We start from the raw sequence: 22686 nt of genomic DNA on the forward strand, positions 1-22686 counted from the left end.
CCACAGACATTTCTCTTCCCTTCTCCTTGCCTGGTCACCCTCCTGCCATCTTGCCTCCTGATGCTCCATGTGGGCCCTGGCCAGGCTTTGGCCCACTTGCTACTCTTAGCTCTGCTGCATCCCTGACCATGGGGCCACTCCCCACCCTGGGTCCTGTCTCCAATAAGCAAGCATCCAGTCTGGCTTTCTCTGTCTTAGCCTGACTTCTAGGGCTGGTGGTTCTCGACCAACACCATCTTTGGGCTCAGATTTGGAGTTCTGCAAAAACAGGCTAATATCTCAGATTCTTCATGGGCTCTGGAGTCTCCGGATTCCCTCACCCCAGCCCAACTCTTCAGATCCCACTCCCCTTCAGTGTTCTCTCTCCTCAAATGGTCCCAGTTTATACAAACACAGTGCTCTTTATTCCTTGTTCTCTCCCAGAATCCTTTCCTCTTACTCCTCTTACCTAGGCCTCTCTATTTTCCTTAGACTCCTGAACGAACATCCCCACAATCCGGACAGTAGTAGCGGAGATATGGTGGCTCTTCCTCACCAGAGGGCTGGTGCCAACAAGTGGAAATGGCAGGAGCCCTGAACCACTGTGCATTGGTGTGCAACGCAACCGTGGAGGGGGGGCGTCCATCGCAGCACAGAAAACCCCCAATCCCTTGCATCTAGACTTGTGATGAGGGGCGGGAGGACGGCTCATCCTGACATGGGCTGTTAGAAGCTGTGCTCAAACCCTCATGTTCCGAGGGGCTGGGAAGAAGCCCGGTGTGGGGGTGGTAAGGATGGGTGCAGGAACCATGGCTTTACTCCACTGGACACAGAGGTAACCCGGAGAGGGAAGACTTCAGAGTACCTGATGGTGTCTTCAGACTCTCTTGCTGTCTACTGTGACCCATCCTCCACTCCCTAATCTGGGCCAGGGGCCAAAGCAGGATGAGGTCACATGTCTGATACATTTGTGCTGGATTAGCCCAGCTCCCTGGGGTGAACACTGCTCCCTAGGGGCAGTCTGTCTGTCTTATCTGGGGACCTCACACAGACCACAGGGCTGTGGGGGGCATGAGGTTCAGCCTTTTCTGTCTTCACTTGAATGGCCTGGATTAGTTATTACCTTTGCTGAGCCTTAGTCTTCTCTGTTATGGAAGAAGAACGTAATACCCATTTCCAGCAGGAGGATGAGATAAATCCGCAGTGGTTTTCGTACCATTTGGGGCACAAAGCATATGGTGAAACATGGGCATGGGTGTGTGGGGGACCGTGTGTCATCACCCGGAAGGCCTCACAGAGATGACACTTAGCAGACCACTGCTTTGGGGAGATTGCTTTGGGGTTCCCTTTTGGTCCTCTAAGAAACTTAGTTTTATTACAGAGCAGTGGTTTTTCAGATAATAGGTCTAGGTGGTGGCTGAGTATTGCTATTTTTTAAATTTTATTTATTCCTATTGCTTTTTTCCTGCTTATTATTTTTGTTTCCCAGTCCCCTACCCCCTTCACACTTTCACATGCCTGTCCTCCCAAACAGCAATCTGGGATCTGAATCACCAGGTGAGATAGGAATTTTCCAGATCTGCAAAGTATTCTCTGTCTCCCCGAACCTCCCTGATCAGACCCATCTAACATCACTTCTTCTCTAGCGGTGTCTAAGTATATATCCATGAACACATTCCCTGATGTCCATTCTAGAGTCCGTAGCCCAGTTGCTCCCCAGACCATGCCAACACGTCCTCCTGGCTAGCCCCAACATGATCCAGGACTACAATCTCTAGATCAGCCGGAATCTTACCTGCACAGTCTGCCGGTCAGGAATGCCGCTGTACACAGAAATCTGGGGCCCCGTGGGGCGGCCACTCCCACTGCTGCTGCCACTGTTGCAGCCGCTGCTGGTGCTGCTGGACGTATGGGGGACTGGCAGCTCGTTCTCCATGGCCGGCGCAATGGCACAGTCAGGGCACTTTGACGGCAGAAGGGCAGGCAGGTGCTGGAAGCAAAGAGGCAGAAGTGAAATGTCACACAGGTGCTTCCTAGAGAACGCATCAGCTTTCCATCAGCCTGGGGTGGGGCCGCTTCTGGATTGAGGCCTGAGATGTACTTGTCACGGAAGGACAAGGCCAGGTGTGACTCACAATCAGATCTGCCTGATTTTAAAATCTAAGACCTGGGGGCACCTGGGTGGCTCAATCAGTGAAGCATCTGCCTTCAGCTCAGATCATATGGTCTCACGGTCCTGGGATGGAGTCTTGCGTTGGGGTCTCTGCTCGGTGGAGGGCCCGTTTCTCTCTCTGCCACTCCCTCCCCACTCTCGCTCATGCTCTCTCTGATAAATTAAAAAAAAAATCTTTTTTTAAAAAAGATACTATTTATTTATTTGACAGAAAGAGAGAGCACGAGCAAGGGGAGCGGCAGGCAGAGAGAGAGGAGGAAGCAGGCTCCCCACTTAGCAGGGAACCTGACACGGGACTCGATCCCAGGACCTGGAGATCATGACCTGAGCTGAAGGCAGTTTCTTAACCAACTAAGCCACCCAGGTGCCCCATAAATAATCTTAAAAAAATATATAATGTCTATGACCTGGCACTCCTTGTTCTGCTGAAGGAACTAAAAGCAGCAAAGGAGGCAGATTTCCTCCAGTGACCTTCCTGCCAGTGATCTTAGGGGTCAGCTTCCCCTCCACTGTCCCAGGTAGCCCCCCCCCCCCCAACAATCTACCTCTTCACCTTCAGGATGGAGAAACGGGGCATCAGAGAACTTATTATTTGTCTGAATGTATATAGCTCATTAGTGAAAGAGATGGGATCAGAAGTCTGGGGAGAACAGAATGAGGGAAAGAGATGAATAAGGTGATAAAATGAGCTGGAGGGTTTATTTGGTTGTGTTGGTCCAGGCCAGAAGAGCTGCCAGTGTGTTTGGAGTCTCTGTTTTCTCGAAGAAGTAGTTAGAGAGTGCCCTCTGATCTAACGCTAAGCAGGGCGCTGCATCAGTGTGGTTAAAACTGCAGGTTTGGGGTTCCGAAAGTCTTGGGTTTGAGTCCTGGCTCTGCCGCTTACAAGCTGGGAAACCTTGGCAAGTCACACTTCCCCAACCTTCTGTCTCAATCTGTCAGATGTGAGAATCCATGAATTGGTGGGAGACGCAAGTCAAATAATGATACAGAGTGCTTAGTAAAGCATCAGGCAAATACGGAATGCTTCAGGCACTGGCTGTTGTTGTGGTTATTAAAATTGTCCCTAGTCCGGTTCCAAGAGAGCAATCCTCTTCCTAGTTAGAGCTGGCCCAGCCTCCTGGAACCTTCAATCCCAGGCACTAAAGGGTGCCAGGAATTCCCTCAGGGACCAGCCTATGATCTGGATTCAGAACCGGAGATCACATGTCCCCTTGAGACATGTGTTGGGGTGTGAAGGGGCTGGGAGGGAAGGAAGGGTAGTGGGAAAGGCAGATCCAGGTCTGAGGTCAAGTTCCCCTTTCTTCTTTCATGCTATTCCCAAAATTCTCATTTCTACATATGAGCTTTTCCTTCTACCTGTTCTTTCCTGTATCTAGAAACGACACTTGTCATCCCATCATAAACATTGAATTCTCTTTGCACATTATGCCAGTTTAAGAAATGAAAAAAAAAAAAAAAGATTTTTCACACTGCCAAGAGCATTGGTTAGTACCCAAAACTAAAACAGTCATTAATGTCCTATTGGCTTCTTCCCAACGCTGCTCGGTGTGGAGGCGCTCAACGTTTCTCAGGCTGCCTTTTTCTGACTGGATGGATTTCGCAGTGAGCTGAACAAAGTGGGCGTACAGGTTAAAGGACCGGGACCTGTGAGTCCTGGGTCCTGGAGGAGTGACTGCCCCTGATGTTTGAATGTCTCCTTTTCTGCCACAGGGCAAGGATCCTGTCACAGTTCCCTTTGTGCGGAGCTGCGCTCCGTGCCTGCCTCGTGCCTGCCTCCTTACAGCCATCACTTGTCAAAGATTCTTATGATGGTAACAAAGACGCAGGAATCAATGAAACCAGCATCAACAAATACTTCCTGTGCTCTGCTCGGTTGAAACCTATCTTATCTTAAATTCTAGGGAGGGACAGGTAGGCTGGGTAGGAAGGCATACAGGCGTTAATTCCAATCTTGGAGGAACTGACACACTAGCTGCAGAGACGAGGCTCAGTTGAAATTTCAAGGATCGCCACCGACAAATCAGAGTCAAGTTCCCACCGACAAATCAGAGTCAAGTTCAAACATGGAAAATCCCATAGAATCCCAAAGTCTTCTTTTAGTTAAGTGCCTCGCTCTCCCTTTTGAGCAGGATGGGGTTTCAGTTCTTGCTTTCATTCTGCCCTGGGAAATTTCAGTGGAAGTACTTGTAAACATAAAACATAAAATAGGAAAACGGCAGCAGTCACAGCAAATTAAGGACAGAGTGAGTAATCCACACTTCCTGAATGACGGAGCCTCAGCAGCAGCTCAGGCAGATCTCGTGCACAGTATATACTCTGTTCTTGCTGAGAAATAAACCAGGGCAGAATCCTAAAGAGAGCATGTCACTCCTATATAGAAAACCTGCACAGGTAAGGACAGCAACTGACCCTCACGCTACGGTGGGAGACTTAGCAACACAGGGATAGACATAATGGTTTCCTGAATTCTCTTACCTGCTGGTCTCCTTCCTCCTGCTGCATTCTTAGCTCCTCCCCACCCAGCTTTGCCTTGTCTCATTAATTTTTGCTCCCAAACCCTGGTTTTTTGGTTTTCCTGTTCTTGTTCCTGTCCCCTGTCCCTGTCCTCAGTCCTACCTGTGCTTCCTTGCCCTGGCCCCATCCTCCTCCAAGGGGAAGATCATACTCACCTTGATGATGCTTTGGCTCGGGACTCTCCCTGGCTCTCTGTCTCTCTCTGGAACAGGCGCATGCATCTCTCCCTCTCCCTCCTCTCTCTCTTACCCGGGCCTCATTGATCCCAAGCGGTTGCTCTAGTATACAGCAATGAGCTCTGTCTCTCCATCCCTGAGCTCTGCTCTATCCCCACACTGTGTCCTAGTCCTGCTTGCCTGCCCTGCCCATAATGGCCCTCCCTCGGCTGCTGGGTCACTCTGTGTCTGCTTTCCTTGCCTCCTGTGCTCTAGCTCTCTCTTCTTTCTTGTGCCTGAGGATCTCTCCCCCCTAGTCCTGATCCAGCATACCCTCTTACCTTCACCCTCTCTAGATCGTGCATGCGCCCTCTCCCTGCTACTCCCCTCTCCCTCCCTCTCCTTCCCTCTCTCTGGCCGGCACTCCCTGTTCTAGCTCAAGGTTATGATAGCTACCGCGGTCTCTCAAGTGTACACTCCCTCTTGGGTTCTCTCTCACTCACACATGCAAAGCAGAGGAGGGAAGGACAGACTGCCTAGGAGATTAGGGAACATTTAAAAGGAGAAGTAACATTTGAGCTGCCTGAACCCACACTTTCTCGCTTTCACTGCACAGAGCTGCCTGTCCCATCTTCCATCACTCCTTGCCAGTCACTTCTAGAACCTTTTGCAAGCAATAAGTTCCTGGTTCCCCCCAGATCTGAACATCTGTTGAGCTTCTGCCACATGCAGGGTATTCTTGCTAAGTACTGGGAATGGACGAGGTCGAAGGCTTATTTGAAGGTTTTCACTTTTGTGGACATATCAGAAATGGTGAAACTAAAGTCTTCTGTCCCAGAAAAAAAAAATGCACAGAGTCAGACAAAAATGAACTTGTAATTATAGAGGTTAAATCCTTTAAAGCCTGTCTATTACCTCTGGACTAAGAAGCTCTGCTTCCTAGCCAGGTAGAAATTGGGCAGGAAGTACAAATATGAAGATAAAAATATTATTCACTATCATCTGCCAAGTTCCAGATGAATGATTGAGACATTTGGTAGTGTTGAGAAAAGGAACGTGTGCATTGTGATAGATGGACAGTAGAGGAAGCCCGGATTTATGCTGCTGCTGGGCAAACAGTCACTGCTGTAAGCGGGGCAGTGCTCAGCTCCTCCCTCTGGGCATTCTCCAGTAGCTCAATTTTCCTAGGAGAGGCAATGCACTCAAGGAGAAAGAGCATGGGATTAGAAGGTGGTAGTCCTAGCTTTGGGAACGCCAGTGCAATGTGGCTGCTGTAAGGCCTTGGGCAAGGCAGGCTCTCTCTCTGGGTCTTGGTTCCCTAATCTGCAGCACTGGGTAGTAATAATACCTGCTGGGTGGGCGTGGGGGTGGTGTATGTGCGTGAGGATTCATCTCTGAGCCTCATTCCACTTTCCTAACCGTACACAGGCACTCCTGGAGGGACACTGGGGGTTTGGCTCCAGACCGCCACAATGAACCGGATATCACAACAAAGTGAGGCGGATGAATTTTTCTGGTTTCCCAGTGCGAGTAAAAGTTCTGTTTACACTATATTGGAGTCTATGAAGTATGCAACAGCAGTTTCTATTTCTATTTCTATTTTTATGTCTAAAAATAGAATGTACATACCTTACTTTAAAAACGCCTTATTGCTAAAAAATGCTCAGCATCATCTGAGCTTTCAATAAGTTGTAAACTTTTTGCTGGAGGAGGGTCTTGCCCGGATGCTGATGGCTGCTGGCTAATCAGGACCATGGTTGCTGAAGGTCAGGGTGGCTGTGGGAATTTCTTAAGATAAGACAACAGTGAGATTTGCTGCATCGATGGGCTCTTCCTTTCATAAACCATTTCCCTGCAGTGCGGGATGGTGTTTGATACCCACTGGAGATTACCCACTAGAGAACTTCTTTCTAAATTGGAGGCAATCCTCTAGAACCCTGCTGCTGCTTTATCAACTCAGTGTCACACCCTAAATCCTTCGTTGTTGTTTCAACCATCTCCAGAGCATCTTCGACTGGAGTAGATTCCATTTCAAGAAACCACTTTTTTTGTTCACCCACCAGAAGCAATTCTTCATCTGTTAAAGTTTTATCATGAGATTGCAGCCATTCAAACGTAATAAAGAAGAAGTCTGAAATATTGCAAGAATCACCAAAATGTGACACAGAGACACAAAGGGGGCAGGTGCTGTTGGAAAAATGGCACCAGTAGACTTTCTTGACACAGGGTTGCCACATACTTTGATTTGTAAGACACCCAGTTTCTGTGAAGTGTAACAGAAGAGGCTGTATTCCATGACGTAAGTCTACTGCCCTGGTCAGGGGAAAGTCGGCTTTCCTTCACCATGTACGGCATCCTCATGATTTCTCCTCTTTAATTTTGATGAAGTCCTGTTTACTTATTTTTTTCTTTGGTTGCTGCCATATCTAAGAAACCATTGCCTAATCCAAAGTTACAGAGATATACACCTAAATTTTCTTCAAAGAGTTTTATAGTTATAGTTCTTACATTTTAAGGTTTTCAATTTGTTTTATTTATTTATTTTTAAAGATTTTATTTATTTATTTGTCAGAGTAAGAGAGAGAGTACAAGCAGGGGGAGTGGCAAGCAAAGGGAGAAGCAGGCTCCCTGCTGAGCAAGGAGCCTCATGTGGGGCTTGATCCCAGGACCCTGGGATCATGACCTGAGTTAAAGGCAGAGGCTTAACTGACCTAGCCACTCGGGTGTCCCTTAAATTTATTTTAATAGTCTCTGCATCCAATGTGGGGCTTGAACTCACAATTCTGAGATCAGGAGTCTCATGGTCTCCCGGCTGAGCCAGCCAGGTGCCTTTGGAGTTCTTACATTTACGCCTTAGATCCATTTTGAGTTAATTTTTGTGTATGGTGTGAGGTAAGGGGACATTATCTCATTTCATTTTCATTTTTTAAATTTTGGTAAAAAAATACATAATATAAAATTTGCCATTCACAATGTTGTGAAACCATTACCACTATCTGCTGCTGGAACTTTTTACCACCCCAAATAGAAACTCTATAATCCTTTAGCAGGAACTCCTCTTCTCTCCCTGCTCAGCTCCTGGCAACCTCTAATCTACTTCCTGTCTCTATGAATTTGTCTAGGTAACTCATGTAAATGGAATCATACAATATTTGTCCTTTGTGTCTGGCTCTTTCATCTAGCACAATGTTTTCAAGGTTCATCCATGTTGTAGCGTGTGTCCTTTTTTTGCTGAATTCTATTATAGGTATATGCCACGTTTTGTTTTTCTATTCGTCTGTAGATGGACACTTGGGTTGTTTCTCCATTTTAGCTGCTGTGAATAATGCTATGAACATTGGTGTACAAATATCTGCTTGAGTCCCTGCCTTTGATTCTTTGGAGTATTACTTAGGAGTGAAATTGCCGGATCATAGGGTAATTCTATGTTTAGCTTGTTGAGGAACCACCAAACTGGTTTTCCCAACTTCATTCTTTTGCATGTGGATATTGCTCTTATCCCCGAACCATTTGTTGAATAACTTCTGTCCTTGGGCCCACACAATTCCCCTACCAAGTTCTCAGTATGGCATATCAACCCTCCACGAATTGACCCTCCCTGCCTTCCTGGCCTCATTTCCCATGATTTCTCCACCCTATACTCTCACCCAGCATATTCCAAACAAGCTGAAGTTTTGGATGCCTCGCTGTTCCTCACCTCTGCAATTTCCTGATGTTGTTGTACTCATGCTCTTCCCTTCCCCTGGAATATTTCCCTTCCATTTTTCACCTAACTGACTTGATCTTCAAAACAACTTCAGTCTCTCCTGTGAAACATGTACTCAGTGCAACCCCCTCTAACACTTCTCTTGCTTCTGTCAAATTAGCTTCTAACATCTTCTGTCCCCACAACACTTTGTGTGCTTATCTCTTTCCTAGCATTCATAATGTAGTAGTGCAAGAAAGTGATTTGCTTACGCGTCTGTCTTTCCCACTGGACTCTGAACTCCTGGAGAAGAGGACAATGTCGTATTTTCCCATATATACCTGGTGCTTCATTCCACAAATGTTTGTTGAATAGAACTGTTGGAAAGGCACCACACTTGGTCCTGCTTCTCATGTGAAAGCTCAGCTTTCTACCTCATCTGACAAATTCTCCTGAACTACTTTAAAACATATACTACTGGTGATTTAATTTTTGTACCTTCCATCAAGAGTGTTTATACTATGATAATGATTATTTATTGAGCACCTACTACATGTCAGCACTGTAATAGATGCTTTACATGTACTCATAACCTCCCTTATGATGTAGGTGTTATTATCCCAGTTCTGTCAATGAGGAACTTATTTATGGAACTCATCTAAGGTCATCAGTGAAGTGGGTTCAAAACCAGGTCTGATTCCAAAGCCAGAGCTCTTCGCACCACACCCTCTGAGAATTCACCCATAATCTCACCTTGAGCCACTATTCAGTGACATTGGGCAAAGCCAAGGTCAGAGCATACTGGGTTTTCAGAAGTGCAAAGGAATTGAGACCACTGAATTTGATCTCTTTGTTAGTAAAGTCTCTTAAATATATTTTTTAAAGATTTTATCTACTTATTTATTTATTTATTTATAGTGCGAGTGGGGGGTAGGGACAGAGAGAGAGGGGAAGAGAGAACCCCAAGCAGACTCCATGCTGAGTGCAGAGCCCAACACAACCTTGATCTCACAACCCTGAGATCATGACTTGAACCAAAATCAAGACACAGATGCTTAATCTATTGGGCCACCCAGACACCCCAGTGTCTATTAAATGTTTTGTACTTACACACTAATCTCCCTATATATAATATATACATAAAAGATAATATACATGAGTATCCACTGACCAGTTTAAGAAATCCAACACCACCATAATCTCCCTCGTTTTTCCTGTGTAGAAACTGAGGACCAGTTTTTGGGGAAGTGGCTCACTCAAGGAGATATGGCTCCTTTGACTCTCCTCCAGTATCATGGACATGGAAGGCACCCCAGTAGACCTACTGGACTGATTGTGTTGGGGATTTACTCAACCAGAGGGTTGAGTTTGCCCTGAGGTGAGCCCAGAAGCTAGGGTCTTGCCATACGTCACTTTCTCGATGGTCTCCCAGTAGAAGGGAGCTTGGGATGGAGAGAAACAGAATTAGAAATGATGAAAAACAAACAAACAAACAAACCATGGACTGGGATGGTGGCACTCAAACTTTTTCTGCTATAGTTCCTCTCTTTGAACCCAAGCTTTCAGTGTTTACCCACTCCTGACTTCTTTTTGCCCCAAAGCTCTGGTCTTTAGGATGCAAAGTAGGTGTTCTGGAGTCTCAGTAAGAGATCTGTGGACTCTCCTCATATTAGAAAATCCAGACCTTTAAACTTTCAAAGCATCGAAGCTTCCAGCACTACACCACTATTCAATTTCCTTTTAATTCCTGCTCTTATGTCCTCCCTTCTCCTCCTAACTAGTTTCTTATTCCTTCCCCAGGCCACCTATCCCTGTGGACTCCCAGTGTGAACCACAGCCAAATTTGATTAACAGCCACCATCCGGAACTGGAAGCATGTTTTTCTCTGCGTTCCAGCTCACTTTGTGGCTTTGTGCGGCCAGCCCAGGCTCTGAAGGCTGTGATTCCCACTTTAGTTAATTCTCCTTTCCCAACCGCAAGGGGCCGCTTTGAACGACATGCCCACTGTACTCTGCTGGGATAGTGATCTTATTACAGGTCCCTGCTGCCCACAGGGCCTGAGACCAGCGGCCAGGGAAATGCTGAGGTTCTGCCCTCCCAGGAGCCACCAAATCTAGGGAACACTAGGCCTTTGTCCCGGGGGGTCAGGGAAATCCATTTGCAGCGGATTACAGCCGTGGCAGAGGTTCTAGGGAAGCGGAGGGGAAAGATACTAAAACCAGAGCTCTCCAAATCCTGAGCCTAAAGCCCTTAGGGTAAAGTGGGGTGGAGCCTTTCCTAATGGAATCGGAGACTGACAGGAAATGAGAGGTCTCGTCTGCCCCACAAAGGCTGCTGGTACTATCAGTCCTGTAGGGGCTTGTGCCTGGAGAGTCTGAAAGGGTGATGCGGTGACTGTGTTCCTTTGCTCTGGCTCTGCCTCTCTTTGGTTGCTTCTCTGTTGGAGGTGTAAGTCAATAACAGCAAAGCGTTCAGGCTCTCTAGATGTAGGGGACCTGAGGGAGCCTGCCTTACACCTCTGAGCTGCTGCATTAACATAAATATTCTGATTTACACCAGCCTCATTATGCCTCTGGCAGCTGTCTCACCCTACTGATATGTTGGAAGCAATCCAAATGGATTCAGCTCAAATCGCTTCAAAAAGTTCCCTCTCTCTCCCCAGTCCTCTGTGGGATGCCTCCTTCAGAGTCTCTAGAAACCCAAGGAAATAAATGAAGGGTAACAAACACAGAAATGAAGGATGAGAAAATAAAACGGGACCTATAGTCCTAGCCATCAAAATAAAAGGATTTCATTGGTAAAGAGAACCACATAATTAAAATAAATTTTTTGAAATCTCATTGTTTTCTTCATATGTTCTAGAAAGGAAACTATAGAAAATGCTTCTCTAACAGGCGGGTGCTCCTTGGCTGAAGCATGTGAAGGGGAAAAGGAAGGATTTGATCTCTTTTAGAAGGAATGTGTGGGTAAGCCACGTTACGCAGATGGGACTCAGGTACAAGCATGAGTGTGTCTGGCCCCAGGCAGCTTTGGGCCCATTGCTTGAAGGCAGGGCAATCTCACAGCCCACACCTCTGCACCTCCAGAAGGCAGGGGTTGGCACTTCTGTGAAAGGGCCAGATAGCAAGTATTTTTGGCTTCGCAGGCCTACAGTTTTTGCCATGACAACTCAACTCTGCTATGCAAAAGCAGCCCTAGACAAGTCATAAGGGCTGTGTGGCTGTGTTCCAACAAACTGTTAGTCACCAGGAAAGGTGGTGGGCCACGATTGGGACGCAGGCTATAGTTTATAGGACCCCTGTTCTGCGGCAAACTCATTTTTATCCACCAGCCACATGGCTGGCAAGGTGCCTGTGGCATACTGGTTAACAGCACAGGCTTTCGTGTTCCTAAGACCTGGGTTCGAATTCCAACCCAGCCACACACCAGCTGTGTATCCTTGAGCAAGTTGGGTCATCTTTTGGGCCTCAATTTCCTCAGCAGTAAAATGAGATCAAATGTCCCTATGGGACCGTTACATGGATTACGGGAAGCATCCGTACGGTCCTGAGGACAATACTTAGCAAATAGGAAGCATGTGATACATGGCAAGGGTGCAAAACTGACTTGGAATTTGGAAGCAACTCCTTTCACCTCAGATAGTGAGGATCCCATAAGTTATTTCCCACCATTGGTCACAGGTCAGAGTTACACTTAAAAATCTCTTTATAAAGAACCATGGTCCATTTTACTTGTCTAAATCTTTCTCTCTCGCTCTCTCTTTTTTTTTTTTTTTTAAAGATTTTATTTATTTATTTGACAGAGAGAGATCACAAGTAGGCAGAGACGTTGGCAGAGAGGGAGGGAGAGACAGGCTCCCCAAGGAGCAGAAAGCCCGATGTGGGACTCGATCCCAGGACCCTGGGATCATGACCTGAGACGAAGGCAGAGGCTCCAACCCACTGAGCCACCCAGGGGCCTCTCTTTTTTAAAGACATTTTAAAAGACACATTTCTTTTTTACTTGACAGACAGAGAGATCACAAGTAGGCAGAGAGGCAGGCAGAGAGAGAGGGGGAAGCAGGCTCCCTGCTGAGCAGAGAGCCTGATGTGGGGCTCGATCACAGGACCCTGAGATCATGACCTGAGCCGAAGGCAGAGGCTTAACCCACTGAGCCACCCAGGCGCCCCACATTTCTTTTTTAAAGGGTAGATTTTCCAGAAGGCTCTTGAGGAACATAAGATGTAAAGAAAGTCACTCTCTATATTGTGTCTCAAAATGTATGCCCTAGAATTTCAGCTTCCTAATTGTGTGACTGAGCAAGTTACAGGACGTCAGGCTTCAGTCTCAACCATAAATTGGGACAATAAGACCATCCTGAGGGGTGCCTGGGTGGCTCAGTGGGTTAAGAATCTGCCTTTGGCTCAGGTCATGATCCCAGGGTCCTGCGATCAGCCCCAGGTTGGGTGCCCTGAACAGCGGGGAGTCTGCTTCCCTCTCTCCCTCTAACTGCTGCTCACTTTGTTTCTGTTCTCTCTCTGTCAAATAAATGAATAAAATCTTTAAAAAAAAAAATCCATCCCAGAGGGCTGTTGTATTAGATGAGCTAATCCATGTAAAGCAGTTAGAACCATGTCTGGCACTTAGCAAACACTTAATAAATGTGAGCTGTGATTATCATCCTCGTTATTATTGATATTTTTATTACGATTGACACTGCTAAAGGTTCTTCAAAAAAAACTTTTATTCCAGGGCCAAACAGAAATGCTATTCTACTGGCTGCCCAAAAGATGAACACGTACACAAACCTGGATCCCGTCATTCTGTTCACTTGGCACCTAGCTTTAAGACATTCATCTCTTTAATTTCCTACGTAGCTGTGACACGCAGGGTCCATGTCCTTTTGTCTCCAACTTAAATACTGCTTGTTATGCTGAACCGTGTCTCCTCAGAAAGCTAAGTCAGAGTTCTAACATCCAGTGTGTCCGAATATGAGCTCACTTGCAAAGAGGGTCGCTGTAGATGTGAGCGAGGTCAGAGTGGAGTAGAGAGGGCCCCTGCACCAATGTGACAGGTGTTCTTAGATGAGAATGACATGCAAAGAGACAGACATACACGGGGAATAGACAGCCATGTGAAGACGGGGGCAGAGACTGGAGTTAGGCTTTCTCAAGCCAAGGAAGGTCTTCAGAGGGGGCGTGGGCCTATGTACTCTGTGATCTCAGACTTCTGATCTCAACAGCTGTGAGACAATACATTTCTGTCATTTCAAGCCACCCGCTTTATAGCATGGTCTGGAAAGAGAGTAGGTTGGGGTAGGATTGAAGACTTCATTTCCAAAGGAAAAGATACTTTTATTTCCATCAATAACCTCAAAGTTCAATTTTTTTTGGGGGGGGGTATCTAGTGACAGCGTAAATTCTTCTTTAGTAAATTCTTCCTTGTTTTTTCTTTTTTCTTTAAGATTTTATTTGACAGACAGAGATCACAAGCAGGCAGAGAGGCAGGCAGAGAGAGGGCAGCAGGCTCCCCGATGAGCAGAGAGCCCGATGCAGGGCTTGATCCCAGGACCCTGGGATCATGACCTGAGCCGAAGGCAGAGGCTTTAACCCACTGAGCCACCCAGGGGCCCCTCTTCCTTGTTTTTTCTAAGTAGAGCTATGGATGCCTGGGATTTGTGCACAGAAATCTCAGGAGCCAAGGCTATAAAAGAAGACCTCTACAAAAATCTCTTCAAAGTTACAAACTTCTAGTTACAAAATAAATAAGATCTGGGGATACACTTCACAGCATGGTGACTACAGTTTATAATACTACACTGCCTATTTGAAAGTTGATAAGAGAGTGGACCTTAACATTTCTCACCCTAAGAAAAAGAATTTTGTAACTGTGTGATGATGGGTGTTAACTAGACTTCCTGTGATCATTTCGCGGTAGATATAAATGTCAAATCACTCTGCTGTACACCTGAAACTAATATAATGATGTTAATTATACCTCAGTAAGAACAAAACCTCTCCATCCTAAGCCTCTCCACAAAGCAGGCCTGAGTGTAAGCACACGCGCGCGCGCGCACACGCGCACACACACACACACACACCCTTTCCCTTTCTAGGACTCGCCATTCTCTGCCATCTCTCTTAGCCTTGAACTGGCCTGCTGTTCGGGTAAGCCAGCGTAGGCCAGTCTTTCCGCCACTGCTACTTCCCGACAAGCACAACTAAGTCAGGACAGGGATTATAGACAGCAGCCAGACTTTCAAAATCATTGTTCAAGGGCATGGACGTTTGTCTATAAATCCTTAACTAGCCTTCTTTTCTCTTTCTCTTCTTGTTCTGCTCCTCCAACCTGGGACATGGTTCAGACCTACGGGGGCTGGTAGGTCTCACTTTATCAGTGGGGTGGGGTTCTTGGGGTTGGGAGTTTGCTCATTGTTAGGAACACCCGCTGAGAGCACCTTGGAAAAGCGGGGACTGCCCGGTTTTCCTGCTTCTACCTGGGTATGCTCCTCCCAGAACTTATTCCAAGAGTGTAGGCTTCTTCCTTAGAGTTTCCCTCTGTATGCTCTATATGGGTTTTGGGAATGGGGTTTTATAGACTTTGAGGGATTATAAAGAGATAGACTGCCTGGGATAAAAGTCTTCGGTTACGAATACTTTTGTCCTATTTGTAAGTGATCTTTTACCACTAGGAGGCTAGTGGTCTCTGGCCTGGTCCTGGGAAAAAATTCTTGCCATTTATTGCTTAGGGGCAAGGGCTTTGTCTCATGTAGTCCTCACAATAACCCTAGAACACAGGGATTATTTCCTCATTTTTTCCCACAAGAAAAAACTGAGGTTCAGAAGGGTCCAGTAACTTCTCTGAGGCCGCAGAGCTAGCAGATGGCAGGTGTAGGAAACCAGGGCTGCGAGTCCCTGCATAAGAGGCAGAATTACTTGTGTTCACTCCGGTCTAGGCCCAGCTGGGCCAGTGAGTTCTTAGGAAGTTAACTTGGCTCCTGTTGCCTTGTGTCTGGTCTCACCAGAGCCTCTCAAGCAGGGAGGACAGTCCATGGCAAACCTGTCAACTCGGACTCTCCCGGGGCCTGCCCTGTCCCCTGGCAATCACATGGGGAGCAGTCACTGGGGCGTGTCTCATATCTGTAGGCCTTTCCTTTCAGAGGTATGTTTGGGTATCTTAGCTTCATATATGGCTGGTTCTGTCAGCGGTGTTTATAAAGTCATCTTCAAGTGTTTGATTGAAAAGGAATACCAAAGCAAAAGAAACACCCCATGGTCCTTTGGAGAGAAGAGGCAAAGGATGCCCACCTTTCCTGATTGCCTCCCACCCCCCCACCCGCCCCTTATGCTGGGTGCGCTGTCAGGGAGGCAGCAGGATGTAGAAGCAGCAGGAGGGATTTGTAATCAGAGAAGGCTGTTTGGATTCCCGACTCGGCCCCCATTGGGAGGATCTCAGGCAGGTTACTTTACCTCCCTTCGCCTCAGTTTCCTCATTTGTAAACAGTGAAAGGGACACAGATTTCTCAGAGTTATTGGGGAAAGCAAATAAGTTTGCAGCACAGACTAGGCCTTTTAAGAACGATCAGCCTCTCTAGGCCTGCTTGCAGCGCTGTTTTAAAGGTGACTGATGGGGAAGTGGGCTCTGAGCTGTAATCCGTCCAAGACCAAGTCCCAGTAACAGGGGAGTGCTGTGCAAGCGGAGCGGGGCAGACGAAAAATGGGGGCTTTGAATCCTTTGCAATTACATAATAAACTCTTAGTCCAGGCTCGATTGGAAGCTTTTCTCCTGAGTCCAAAAAGCCCTGTTCTCAAATCTCAGGAAGTTTCTTCCTAAGAAAAAAAAATAAGGGGGGGGGGGAAGCCCACCTCCAGGTGAATCTGAAGGAAGCGAAAACCAGAGCAGACGTCGCCTTGCAGTGTACACGCGTGTGTGAGAGGGGTGTTCACACGTGTGTGCACTCGGGTACGTAGGGGGAGGGAGAGAGGGGAAAGCGAGACCTAATCGCAGACTGAGCTCCTCTCACAACACCAGGCTCTGTGCAGTAAAAGTGCTTTAGAAATCTGGAGAGTAAACGATCACTACACATTGTTCTTGAAGCTGTTTTTCACACAACGATTGATTTACCGGTTCCCGAGGTGTTTGGGCCGACTACGGTACACTGTCCACTGGCATGCAGCTTGAGATTTAAGCTTCCTTTCTCCACTCCCTCCTCCCACCCTCCCGTCCTCTCGTGGGGACAGTTCCCTCCTTGGGCCCTCCCTGCTTTGGCCCAGCCCACCATTTAGAAGACTCGGCCATTCCTAAGAGGCTTTCCCTTGCTCGCCTTCTGCCCTAGCAACTCGGCCTTGCAGCTGCTTCAGAGCTCTGGAATTACAAAGCAATTCCTGAGTCCCGCAGGCCCAGCTCTGGGGCCTTCTTTCCCTCATTTGTCCCAAATAATGGCCTCTAATTGCTATTAACATTCCTCTCTAGCAGAAACATACTGCACGTCTGTGGTCAGCCTATGATCTACTGTGACCACCAGCCCTCTGCTTCCTATTGCACTGGGAATATTGTGCTCTCTTCCATTTTATACCCAGAGGTTTGCTTTTCCTCTCGTGGCATGCCAGTTGGCTTGCAGCTTCTTATATTTCTAACCTGTTCTGTCACTGGTTGCAGGGGAAAACAATCTCAGTGGGGTAGATCGCCCTCCACCTTCCATTCTTTCCAGCCAAAGAGAACTTTGCCTTACATTCTTTGCTGATATTTACAAAACGTAGGTAACTAATTTTGATAGCCAGAAGAGGCAGAGGTAGGACTGCAGAGTGGAAATCCTAAGGAGATAGATTTCAACTCCACCGAGAAAAGAACTCACTAACAACTGGAGCTGGGAACAAGTGCAGCAGGCCATGCCAGGTGTGAGTATGCGACGTGGAAGGAGAGCTGTGCACAGCCGCTTCCCAGGAGGTGGAGGCGAGGGGTCAGAGGCGGAGCCACCATGTGGCAGGTGTGCTGAACGCAGTCTTGCCTCTAGGGCCTCTTTTAACACTGCTAGCATCTAATTCCATGAAAATCTTTTACTGGATGCCAGAAACCCACCTGAAAGTTTAGGTTTTTTGCCTATTTTTGAACTTTTCCCATTTATGAATGTTCTAAATGCTAATCTTGTTTGTCAAGCCACAGGACAGTGTCTAGATGGTTTTCACCATTCTGGTTACTAATGGAAAGAATAAACTCCATTCGTATGAACTTCCTGATTCTTATCATCTACTCGGATGGAGGAAACCACTGTTCTTATCTCATGGATGGGACAGCCACAGAATGGCTAAGTAGGAAAGCTGATCTCTTTCCGATTCCCAGAACGCTTAACTACCCAACTTGCTCACCCAACCACCATCCATCTCTCTGTCCTCTCCATGTTTATTGAACAATTATTATGTGCCTGGTACTGCGTGGAATAAAAAAATGACTCAGATACTGACTTCTTAAGGAGCTAATGGTTTAAGAGGAGAAATAAGAAAGATACATAAATAAATATAACAGGACTAGGGAAACTTTTTCTATGAAAGGCCAGATAGTAAATAGTTCAGACTTTGCAGATCACATATGGCCTCTGTTGCATATTCTTATTTGATCCTTAACCATTACCCTACCCCACCCCGCAATATGTAAAAATGTAAGAGCCATTCTTGGTTCTGGGACCGTACATAAATGGCCTGTGTGCTGGATTTGGCTTGTGGACCCTCGTTTGCTGGCCTTTAAGCATGTAATAAGGTATAAAGTGATAACCTTTTGTTGAGCCAGAAGTTTCATTTGAAGTAGGTTTTTAAAGATGGGTTTGATTGACACTTTGGAAATGGGGAAGGGGTAAGCTAGGTGGAAGGAGCGCAATTACAAGTGAGCCCGTTTTCTCTTTTTAGAGCAGAGGTTTTCAAAGCATGGGCAGTATCACCTGGGAACTTATTACAAAGGCAAGTTTTCAGGTCCACAGTGGTTCTCAAACTTTGGCATCTGTGAGAATCACCTGGAGGGTTTGGAAAACAGATTCCTGGGCCCCACCCCCAGATTTCTGATGCTGCTAGTCCAGGGACCGTACTCTGAGAACAATAGTCTCAAGGAATATCTTGTTCTGTCTGCATAGAGGGCACAGATGCTTTGCAGAGCACCTGGTTCATTCCACTTAGTGCCCGGACTCAGAAAGGGGCTCAGAGCCACTGGAGATCGGGTGACAGCTCTTTCCCCCCCATAGCAGGAGCCCTGAGTCTTGTTAGGCTCACGCACTGGAGGCAGCAAGTGCTTGTGGGGGGCTGTGCGGTTAGGTTATTTCTGTCTGGATCTTGGTTATTGGCATACATTCTCGTTTGCTCCTGATACATTTCTGTATTTTTGCCACTGCGATAAAATGGTCCTCTTGGCATTATTTTGGGGACTACCTCCTTTGACCAGTTTTAAAAAAAAAAGAAGAGGAAGAGGGTGTTTCTATTTTAGCATTTAGATTAAATGACTTCTATAAAGTCAGATGTGGGGCTCAGAGAGGCTGGTCTGAGGAGGGGGAAGCCAGAGAGTACACAGAGGACTCTCAGAGGAGGCTACGGGAAAGCAGACACCGGAGGGGTCATTAATCTGGGAGACAATGAATGGCAAAAGGCAATTAGCTTGCCTGGGGTTGTAGCAAGCCAATGAAGTATGCAGTATGGCAACTGAGGGTCTAGTGTAAGGGCAGGGTCATTGCTAGGGAACTCAAAAGGAGGATAAGATAAGGGAGGTCAGGGGGTGGGAAAGCCATCTGGGGCTGGCGGGAAGGGAAAGGAAATCCCTCACGGTCTCCATGGATATTATTAGCCAGTGGAAGTGTCCAGGTGTAGCCATATACTTGTCAGGGTACCACATGCTGTTACGCTGGGAGACAACCTTGAAAATGAACCAGGTGCTTCAGTGCATGTGCACACACACCAATGCACACGCACCACACACCTGCGTGCACACACGTGTGCACAGACACACAGACACAAACGCTCTCTTTACATTCCTCTTCAGCCACCTGCCCCGTCTAGCGGGGTGGAACGGTAGGCTGAGGACCGCCCGGCTGAATAACGGGAGGACCACACGCCTGAACGCTGACGGAGTTTCAGCAGACACAATTGTGAACTTCATTCAGTTTATGGGGCTTCCTTCCACATTGTAAAGCATGCTCGCTTTTTTCTCCGTCCCACGCCTCATTCACATGCGCATTCTCACGCTCTGCTCCTTGCGGGCGCTCAATAGCCACGCTAATGGATTCTTCTCTGCCTACACACGTTCTCGAGACACATTCATTTATTCATCCTCACTTGGAGTCATTTTCATATATTAAACACTACATCCTGCTTCTAAAAATCACTTCAAATGTCAAAGTTGCTTCCATAGCTTCTGCTCCTGCTGTCTGCAGAAACTGCTAGCTTTGTCATTCTTATAAAAAAAAAGAAGAGGAACCAATATTGGCCTGACTGAGTAAAGAGCCCAACCCAAAGCAGATTGTCCTACCGTGGGATGCAGGTTTGTGGCTGTGGTGTCCCCGCCTTCAAGACCATCCCATTTATCTCTCTTTGTTTCACTCCCTCTCTCTTCCTGCACAACGCTGCAATCACACACATACTCCGGGTTGGAAAAAAAAAGGACAGCCTAATTTCCTGATGATTATGTTGTTACCTAGCAACAGCCAATCAGGGGCTGGGCTTTTTGCCTGCAGTATTTCATGCAAATAGTTTGGAGAAATTGCAGGGTAACCCAGCCTGCTTAGTCTGTCTTCTCAGGGGACACATTACAGAATAAAACCAACCCAAAAGGGGACTATTGAAGTCAGGCACATGCTGCAGATAGCAGGCCATCTGATCTCTTTCCTTCGTCCCCTCTCTGTTGTACCCCCTAACAAAAGCCTGCAGGTTCCACAGACAGACACTCAGGGAGGCCAAAAAGTTGAAAAGAGGCTCACGAGCCACCATCCTTTACCCTGGATTTCTGTCCTTAATAACTACAACTCAGAGCAACCTCTAATATTCTGGAAACTATACCATCCTGGGAAGGTGAGGAATACCACATTCTCAGTAGCTCAGTCAGGGGAGGGCATGAAGGAGAATCCTCCACAGCCCTCCTGTCCAGAAAAGAGCTAAAACCTAGCACTTCTAGCCTGATTTAAGAGCCTCATCTACATCCACGCTGGCTGATCTATCAGGAGAAAACCCATTGTTTACAATAGCACTCTCCCTGGTGCCAACTGGCAAATCCTCATCCAAATGTTTGAACAATGAGAGAAGCCACATCACTCATAAGACCCCTTCAAGAGATGTTTCTATGCTTGTTTTCCCAACAAGTACCGAGCATTTGATGTAAAATGCTATCAGGAGCCATGATACTGACTTTGGGTAAGGTCCAGGGGCTGGATCACGCAGATCTGGACTGGAATAAAAAGTGTAGTCGGAAGACAGTGTCCAGGTCTGTCCCCTCTGGGAGAGTGGGCCAGGCTTCAGATGGTAGGAATCAGATTTCAGTAGTTCGTTTCGTTGTTGTTGACTCAATGCTCAGTAATCCAGCGTGAAGGCAAGAAAAGACTGTGACCTCAGCTGCTGGATAGCTCCTCACGGTGCCCCTATTGCGGACTTTAGCAGGCCGTCTTGGGAAGGTGTGTTGTTGGCTATACAGGGACAGTGCATAGAAATTTCGATCAGCCCGTCACCACAAGGATGGAAAAAGAGTTCAAATTCCCTATCTTGTTGAGTTGTAGCTTCTACATATTTGCTAAGATGGAGATGATTATACTCCAATCATTATACAAAGGTGGTGACAGCTCTCCAATATTTGACACTCACAGCCTTACCACCGAAAGCCATATTACAGAACACGTCCCCCAAACAAACAATGCCCCCCCAAAACCTGTCAATGTGCCTTTGTTCAGAAAGGCAGAGTTAAAGAACTCCATGCATCTGTAGGGTTGGATAACTCTTCCCACCTTGGTTTATAGTAATTTCAGAAAATTCTTTGAGTCAGGCACTTTTATCCCTATAACCTTGGAATACATATCATAAACCCCATTTTACAGAAGAGGAAACTGATGAGTGACTTGCTCAAGCTGTATAGTTATAAAGTGGCAAAGCTGGGATTAAAAAGCAATGTCCAAATCATGCCTGATCATGCCCAGGTCTTTATAGCAAAAACATAGAGGGAAAAAGGTCAGCAACAGAAAGATACCTTTCAAAATTAAAAAAAAAAAAAAAAGGATTTTTTTTGCATTTATTATAGGTACCCAAAGTTATTTCAAATGGTGTTTACTGCTAAACCTTCAGTGACTCCTATCTCTTTTTTGCATATTTGAACCACCAGATAAGCATGTCAGAAATAGGTATGCCTGAGTCCCACTCCATACCAATAAATTAAGAATTTCTGGGGGTTACAGGGGAGGCAGTGGTTTTTTTTTTTTTTTTTTTTTTTTTTTAAGAGAGAGCAAGCAAGAGGTGGAGAGAAGCAGAGGGTAAGAGAGAGAACCATAAGCAGGCTCCTCACCCAGTGTGGAGCCCAATGCAGACTCGATCTTATAAGCCTGCGATCATGACCTGAGCCCAAATCAAGAGTTGGATACTTAACGGACTGAGCCACCCAGATGCCCTGGCAGTGTTTTTATTTTTATTTTATTTTTCTAAAAGATTTTATTTATTTACTTATTTATTTGACAGACAGAGATCACAAGTAGGCAGAGAGGCAGGCAGAGAGAGAGAGGGAAGCAGGCTCCCTGCTGAGCAGAGAGCCTGATGTGGGTCTTGATCTCAGGATCATGGGATCATGACCTGAGCTGAAGGCAGAGGCTTCAACCCACTGAGCCACCCAGGCGTCCCGCTGGCAGTGTTTTTAAAGAGCTTCCTAGGAATAGCATGGCACTTTGGAAAATGGTCTGATAGTTTCTTATGTAACTGAATATACATCTACCTCCATTCCTAGGAATTTTTTGAAGCAAAATAAAAACACATGTCCACAAAAAGACTTGTACAAACATGTTGCTCGCAGCTTTATTCATACTAGCTAAAAAATTGTGGTATATTCATACTATAGACTACTATGCAGCAATAAAAAGGAATAAACAATTGATGTTGGCAACAAAAACAGACAAATCTCAAAAATAATATGCTGATGTCCACAATAGCCAAACTACGGAAAGAACCTAGATGTCCATCAACAGATGAATGGATAAAGAT

General features: G+C 46.5%; 1 protein-coding gene and 1 long non-coding RNA gene across 6 annotated transcripts in view; one reads left to right on the forward strand and one right to left on the reverse strand.

Moving 5' to 3' along the window:
• Positions 1 to 22686, reverse strand: part of PHC2 (polyhomeotic homolog 2) — a 113233-nt gene that overhangs the window by 51038 nt on the left and 39509 nt on the right. For 3 of the 5 annotated variants that reach the window (XM_059377185.1, XM_059377180.1, XM_059377184.1), the window contains exon 1: positions 1775 to 1964. In XM_059377185.1, the coding sequence (XP_059233168.1) occupies positions 1775 to 1915 (141 nt within the window). In that variant the 5' untranslated portion in view covers positions 1916 to 1964. Of the gene's footprint in view, positions 1 to 1774; positions 1970 to 22686 lie in introns of those variants that run through there. The other 2 variants (XM_059377181.1, XM_059377183.1) reach the window with 1 other exon arrangement.
• LOC132002160 (uncharacterized) overlaps positions 1 to 22686 on the forward strand; it is a 28243-nt gene that overhangs the window by 1123 nt on the left and 4434 nt on the right. The window lies entirely within an intron of this gene.

Source organism: Mustela nigripes, chromosome 14 (assembly GCF_022355385.1).
Source record: "Mustela nigripes isolate SB6536 chromosome 14, MUSNIG.SB6536, whole genome shotgun sequence".
In the NCBI taxonomy this organism is placed as follows: domain Eukaryota; kingdom Metazoa; phylum Chordata; class Mammalia; order Carnivora; family Mustelidae; genus Mustela; species Mustela nigripes.